The 8,012-nt window shown below is 42.2% G+C and overlaps 1 protein-coding gene across 1 annotated transcript in view; it reads left to right on the top strand.

The window, feature by feature from the left end:
• The window catches only part of Katnal2 (katanin catalytic subunit A1 like 2), a 70,948-nt gene that overhangs the window by 44,640 nt on the left and 18,296 nt on the right, over positions 1-8,012 (top strand). Inside the window, exons 10-11 of the mRNA XM_021214339.2 lie at positions 172-290; positions 4,999-5,090. Of these exons, the coding sequence (XP_021069998.2) occupies positions 172-290; positions 4,999-5,090 (211 nt within the window). The remainder of the gene's footprint in view (positions 1-171; positions 291-4,998; positions 5,091-8,012) is intronic.

Genomic DNA, 8,012 nt, shown 5'->3' with positions numbered 1-8,012 from the left:
TACGGTCCCCCAGGTAAACACATCTTTCTGTTGTAGTCCTGGAAGTGTGTGTGTGCTGTGAATGTGCTACCCTCTGCTGAGGATGGGGCAAAGGGGGGGGGGGGGGGGGCTGGACTCTGCCTGGCTTCGAGGCAGGGAACACTGCTCATGTTGGTGCTTATGTGTCCCTAGGCACAGGGAAGACTTTGCTGGCCAAAGCAGTGGCCACTGAATGCAAAACCACCTTCTTTAACATTTCTGCATCCACTATTGTCAGCAAATGGAGAGGAGATTCCGAAAAACTGGTCCGGGTAGGAACTCTTAATATTCTTAAAAGTCAGTGTTCTAGAATACCAGAGTACAAAATTATGTTAGAGCATATTTGTTTTAAGGTGATATATATCTTCGATTCCACTTGGATCGTGACTACCCAAAGCATAGGAAATGGGTTGACTATTACATGTGGATATTAGTCATCGCTGTCAGCAAAGCACAGACTCCCTTCTTTGGAATTTTATCAACAGTCCTTTTTTGATTCATGCAGTTTAGGAATGAAAGCTAGAATAAAAGTCTCTAAAGTGGCCTAGTGTTTTCTCCACTCACGAAACATTCATTATTAAGTGTGTACAGTATATCCACTTAAGGTTTAGTGAGAGGCCGCTGCTAGGTGCCAGACCCTACACTATGTACTCAGTGGGGGAACTGGGAGACTTAAAACGTAATTATTCTTTTGGATGTTCTGAGCAGCTTTTCTACCATGGTGATCAATGTCTATGCAGTGCATATTCTTTCCTTGGAAGGCTGTTTTCATCTTTGCAATATCTCACTCCTGGCCCACAGGCCTATAACATTTTGCTGTATCTTCCTGTCACCTTAAGAAAACAACTGTGTATAATTTACACCTCACCATCAAGGAAGAGCCTTGCCAGAGATCCTGTTAGACTGATAGGTAATCAATCCTAAGTAAATGTAAAATATTCTTTCTGAAAAGAATTATCCCAAAATACTACCCTGGAATTATGCTCCCTCATAAATTCTAATTTCCAAATGATTATAGAGTGCTTAGAAGCTGTAATGGAATATTTCAAAAGGGTTGGTTTTTAAAAAATAAAACCCTACCTATTATTTATTACGTTCACTATTTATTTATTCATTCATTTTCTGGAGATCAAATGTAGGCCTTGTGCATGCCAGGCAAGTGCTGTAACACTAAGTTAGACCCTTAGCCCTTTGACATTGTTTTCAGGTTGGAGTTTGTATGAATTTTCATCACCTCTTCAACACTGTTTTTCTCTCCTGTTGTTATTTTGTTTACTGTGGTGGTGGTGTTTAGAGACAAGGTGCTTTTGCAGATGTAGCCCAGGCTGGCCTTGAACTCATGATCCTTCTGCTGGGATTACCTCATTCTCTTAGGTGATGGGATTATAGGCATCGACCACCATGCTAGCTCAGGTCACATCCACAGGATTCCTAGTTATCTGCTTCTGCGGCTCACAAAAGATGCCCTCCCCTGGACAGATAGATCAGTGTTCTGTCATGAAAAGTGTTTTTTTTTTTTTTTTTTTTTTTTTAGGTTTTCGAGACAGGGTTTCTCTGTGTAGCCCTGGCTGTCCTGGAACTCATTTTGTAGACCAGGCTGGCCTCGAACTCAGAAATCCGCCTGCCTCTGCCTCCCGAGTGCTGGGATTAAAGGTGTGCGCCCCCACGCCCGGCATGAAAAGTGTTTTGGACCATGAGCACAGGACATGAAAAAGTGCTCAAAGAAAGAGCCCAGACTTCCTAGACGGGTCTTAGGTGGACACACACACACACACACACACACACTCTTAGATAGTTCGTGAATATCCTCAACAGTGATGGAGACAAAATGCTTTTTTGTTTAGTGTTGAATAGCTAGAAACACAGAGTCACAGGAATGCCCCATCCCTGTAAGCAGCATTAGTTGGTTTCTGCCTCAGTATCACTTTGTCAGATTCCTGGGAGTGAGCAATGATGCCTCCCCAGTTTTCCATCCCCTTCTCCATATATTTAAAGAAACTGCTTTATGAGAAACGCATGGAAACACATCTGTCTTTGATTTAGGATATGTGATCTCTTATCCTCATGTTCATGCAGGAAGCACTTTACTGACCCAGCCATCTCTCAGGCGCTGATTGGAGCATTTTACAAATTACTTTAGAAGATAACTTATATTTCTTTTTTTCTTATGAAAAATACATTTTAATTTAAGTATTTGAAAAATATTCAAGAAGAATCTGGAATCCTCTGCCAGTCTTGAAGGATCTTCTTTCATATTTTCATCTTATTTTCTTCTGGAAGTTAGCTTTTTGGTGTGTGTATGTTTGAGATGTGGGGAAGATCCTCACCTGGAGAGCTTTCCTCATTCTGTCAACTCCTTCCTGTAAAGGATGGTAGAGAAAGCAAACCCTTTAGGGCCTTCCCCTAAATCAGAAGTGTTTTCTGCCATTTGTTTCTTTTTCTACTCCAATTAAGGAGTTATTTATAGGGAACCTTTGGGCTGTGAACCTTCCTCCTCGACTAATGCTCCTGCCCCATAGGAGTTAAGCGCTCCTGAATAGTTGAGCAATCTCTTTAGCAAATGCGCACACCTGTTGATGATTGCATCTCCCTCCACCCCCCGCCCTGCCACGGGATTTAACTTCCTCTAAGCACCCTGGGACATGTTAGACTAATGCTTCTAGAAGCACTTACCAGGGTTCTATTTATTCTCTGGGAATGGAAACTCAGTAATTTGAGCAATATGGAGACCTAAGCCCTGAGGGCAGTTAGTTCTAACTTCATGTGTAGGAGAGGCTCGTGGTCTTCCATACCTCAGTGAACTCCTTAAAACTGTGCAACAGGTCTGATCTAGGGGTCTATTAACCACTTTTTCACTGGGTAGATTAGTGGCAATTGTAATCACCTTTAACATCAAGTACAGTCAGGCATCTCTTTCTGACAAAAAAGAAAAGTTACTTGCTCCTAGTTGGCTGGGCTCCCGTGTCAAGAGAGGTCCTAGTGATAAGTCCCAAAACCTTGACCTGTGTTATGACTTCAGCTGGGGAGGTGTGAAAAAATGAGTATCCACCCAGGTAAGGCACCAGTAACACACCAAATACTCGATTCTACTCAAGTCTGACCTATTCAACCAGTGAGTTTATTGGGACATAGTGACCATAGAAGTAAAGCATCTGTAGCCCATGAGGCCCAATCAGCATAGGGGCGATTCATGGAAGCTGCAACCCAACATAGGGGGGTGCTTCATGGAAGCTGCATCCTTGCTGTTTCCTGAACAACTTTCAGGAAGCTCCACCAATCCCTGAATTGCCTCTCAGACCAGTTGTTCATGCTTTTATAACCATGGGATCAGCCTTGTGAATCTTGTATTTCAAGAGCTTCCTGAGCCTTGTAAGCTTCCTTGACTCCCTTAGCCTTGTAAGTTCTCTTTATTTCCATAGCCTGTAACTTCCCTTTACTCTCTGAGCCTTACAAGTTCCCTTTATTCCATGAACCTTTTAAATGTCCTGTGTTCCTTGGGTCTTGTAGGTTCCTTTTACTTCCTGAGTCTTGTAAGTTCCCTTTACTTCCTAAGCCTAGTAAGTTCCCTTTCTTCCCTGAGCTTTATAAATTCCCTTTATTCTCTGAGCCTTATAAGTTCCTAAATTCCCTTTATTTCTTTAGTCTTTTCAGCTTCCCTTCTTTGTCCAGGAGGGAATAAATGAAAGGAAATAGCTACACCTCATCCTTCTCTCTGTTTATGAGAGGCAGCCAGGTCCTGTGAGCCAGGATTCTGTGAAAGGGAAGTGCGGACACGTCACCTTGAACTCACCATACCTTGAGTTGTGCAGAAGGTGAGGGAGTTCCTCCTCCATGACAGGAAGTTCTCAGAGGGATAGTCTGCTGCTGCTGCTGCTGCTGCTGCTCCTGAAAGCCACACTCTAGCCTTCTCCCTCTTACTTATGTGAGATGCTAGCACTAAGTGACACGGAGATTAAATCCCCCATGGCAACAGACGAATCTGCTCTTCCCCAAATCTCTGCTGCATTCTCCAGTCAACATTGAAGATTTGTATATGGTGCTCAAGAGATCAGTTGCAGGATTCAAAAAAAAAAAAAAAAAAAAAAAAAAAGATTTAGGTCTTTAAACTGTTCGCCAGCACTGACTCTCCCCGTGGAATTCTTTATTTTGTTTTTTATGTCTGTTCTTTTGTTGGCTGCTTTCTTGCTCCGTCTATAATCTTTTACTCTGGAACAGAACATTTTATTCACTCAAGACTTGCTTTTGAGGATTGGATCCTCTAGTGTTTGGGAGGCAGGACAGGAGCATCACCTTGAGGTCACCGGCCAACCTGAGCTATATTGTGAGTTCCAGTCCAGCTTCTGCTGTCTCCAAGTAACAATAAAAACCCACCAGCAATAATAAAAATAACAAACAAACGAAAGAAAAAAAGTGTACAAAGAACCTGACCCTAGCAGGCAGTGTTGAGGTGGGTGACGGCCCTGAGGAGTCACATGGGGAACAGAAAAGGACATTTTCAACTTGTTACCCAGGCCTGTTCTTTTCCTGCACTTTTTCCTCCCGAGCACAATCCTGTTGCCCCCAGAGATGAAAGGGGAAAAGTTACTACATGATCTTATATGTTCTAAAGATGCTTGTGTCCACATGGAACTTGTTATTGGCAGGGTTTCCCTGGTGTTAACTAGGCAACCAGAAAATCAGGAACTGGATTTTATCTTCAGCTCCCAAAATTATCATCCATAACCTTCAACTAGCCACCTACTCTGTCTGGCTCTAGTTTTATCAAATAATAAATGGAAATATTGGACCGCATTCAACCACTCAGGTGGAACCATGGAAAAGTAACGGTGATGGTTATAAGGTTGCCTCAGAGTATCACTGTAGGATGGATGCTTATTAGTAGAATTCCAAACTCTTAAACTGGGACTAACGTTTAAGTGTATGATGAGGATTAACTTAAGAATATAAATTTGAACCTGACCCTGCTTTCCCTCCACTCAGGTGCTATTTGAACTTGCGCGCTATCATGCCCCCTCCACGATCTTCCTGGACGAGCTGGAGTCGGTGATGAGCCAGAGAGGCATGGTTCCTGGGTAACAGACAGGGTTGCATTGCGTTGTGTAGTGTTGTGTTGTGTTTTATCATCATTTCTTCCCCTCTTTGTAAGTGTGTGTGATGGTTGGAAGCCTTTTCAACATTTACCAACAGAATGAGCCTAGTAATAAGCCCACAGATTTTCTTCAGGTGCACAGAAAGTCTTTCTTTCTTTCTTATTTATTTATTTATTTATTTATTTATTTATTTATTTATTTATTTATTAAGTCTTTCTTTAGATTAGATCCTGTTAACTGAGTAGCTGATTTAAAGAAATTTAAAGAGATATCATCCTCCCTTCCCCGCTCCCTACAGAGTGACTTTCAGGCCTGAAGATCACACAGCCGCAGGATCCCAGGCTGCCATGATGGCCTGGCTGGCTCAAAATAACCCCCTCTGGAGCCAGAGGGCTGCCAGTGCAGTCCCAGACTTTGCCATGAAGCCTCAGGGCGGGCTGCTTCTGCATTTCATTCTCTGGAGGCGGTTTTCGAGACCAAGAAAACTGGCGATTCTTTGACATTATTTCTAAAGATAAAGTGTCAGAAAATGTCCCCAGCAGGAAGGAGAACCTCTCTGTTATAAATGCTTTTGGGTCATGCTTTCAAGAGGTCAAGTAGGGTTGTTTGCTTGCCTGCTTGCTTGGTTTTGTGAGTGTATGTGGCATGTATTATGTGTGTGCATATGTGTGTACATGTAACATGTTTGTGTGTGTATGTATGCATGTGCATGTATATAAGCATGTGTGTGCATGTCAGTGTGTATATGTATGTATGTATGTATATGTGTATATATAGTAGGTTTCCATATAGCTTTCTCAAACATCCTTAGTGTTCTCATATATCCTAGGCTGGCTCAGAACTCACTATATAGCTTAGGATGGCCTTGGACTTTTGATTTTCCTGTCTCCACCTCCCAAGTGTGGGACTACAGGTGTGATCACACAGTGCTGGGGATGGAACCCAGGGCTTTGGATTTGCTACGAAAGCACTTTATCAACTTGATTGATTTGTTATGATCAGTGATCATTGCTTTTTAAGAAAACCTTTTTATTAAATTTGGCACCTCCAACTAGAAAAATAAAAACAGGTGTCTGGAAACTCTTTGTATTTATCAATACAAAGCCAATGGTGATAAAAAGCAAAGAAGTTGCTTGTTGGGAATATGAAAGCAGAATTAGAATATGAAGTGTGCAGTTGTACTCCTGGGAGACTGTGTTCCCTGTTGCGATGCTGAGAATGCAGACAAGATGACAGAGCTTTCAGTGACACGGGACGCTGACCCAGCCTCACTAAACCGTGCCTTGTCAGACCCAAGCTACAGCCCTCTGACAGGAGCGGCCAGCCACAGGCAAGCAGGAGGCCCCGACCACTCTAGCTCTCTCTCCTTCTGCAAGGGCAGGCCTCTCTGACCCGCCTGACTTCAGCAGTGGCCTTTTGCCTGCCTGGTAGGTCACCCTTCCTCGACTTTCCTGCAGCCTACATTTCACTGCTTTGGCTCTCCCTCTACCATCCTCCACCGCAAACACTTCATCCATGTCCTCCCTAAGTTTCAGCATCTCCATCCGGGACTTGAAGATCCCGGCTTAAGAAATCAGGGCAACCAAGCCCACCGTGCCAGCACAAATTTAATCCACCAACGGAGAGGCAGAAGCAGGCAAACCTTTGTGACTTTGATGCCAGGCCAGCCAAGGCCACACCATGAGACCATATCTGAAAAAAGAAAAAAGGAAAAAGACAAAAAATAAGGGCAACTGTTTTGAAGTTATAACATGGGCCATTGCATGCTAATTGTGCAAAAGTATGGACAGTTATCCTAAAATTAACATATGCACATATGCTGTGAATAGTTATGGGCAAAGGCCATGTAAACATGTAATTGCACAGTGAGACAGTGGGGGTGCAGACTCTACAAACCACACACAAGTAGAGCACCCCCAAAGAGAAGATGCAGTGTCTGAACTGGCCCATTCTGAGCCGTCCTAAGCTAGCAGACAGAGTGGGAAATCCTGCCCCATTAAAGTCCATTTCCTATGTGAAGGTATAAAATATCATATAAATTACCTTCATGCTATGTGAAAATGTTTATGCTATGTGAAAACACAAATTAATTTCACACTTAGATTTGGGTTTTATCCTCAATATGACTCTTTATGTATGTGCAAACATTTCAGAATTCAAAAGAAATCTGAAACACTGCTGGTCCCCAGCATCCGGGATGAAGAATATGTAATCCAAACCTAATGTGGGTTGCTTCCACACACATGCACAAAAGAAAGACGTTTTGTTGTTGCTGTTGCTGTTGTCATCATTGTTTTTAAGTAGATTGGTGTGAATGAGGGAGAGTCTGTTGAGTGTGTTCTGGGTTTAAACCTGTGTTCCGCTTTCTATGGCGTGCTTTTTCTTGATGGGCGGAACTCAGGCAGTGGTAATAGTGTCCGAGAGTGCAAAACTGTACAGAAAACAGATTCTGATCTATGTCAGGAGAGAATGAGGCAAATTCAGTGTAGGGATTTTATAAGTATACAAATGTACACGCACACACACAAACAATAAGAAACATGAAAATTATGTTATGCCTGCTCTATAAATGGATTATTCTCAATGATGTCATTTCAATTAATTAATTAAATTTGCTTTTTAAAGTCCAAGTGAACCTGAAATTATATAGCCCAAGCTAGCCTTAAACTCGTAACAATTCTCTTGTCTCAGCATCACAAGTGCCAGTCCACAAGCACACCTAGCAGTTATGGCACTTAAAGGGTTAAGTAAAGGAGCCTGTAGATACACTGGGCTATGTTTAATCTAACCTTTCAGTTATTTATTTATTTATTTATTTATTTATCTATTTAATTTTTAGTTCTCTCAACATTTGCTTCTCTTTTAAATATCATCATTGCATTATTTACTTTTTTTTTTTTTTTT

This window comes from Mus pahari, chromosome 15 (assembly GCF_900095145.1).
Source record: "Mus pahari chromosome 15, PAHARI_EIJ_v1.1, whole genome shotgun sequence".
NCBI lineage: Eukaryota > Metazoa > Chordata > Mammalia > Rodentia > Muridae > Mus > Mus pahari.
This window is presented reverse-complemented; position numbering and strand designations above follow the sequence as displayed.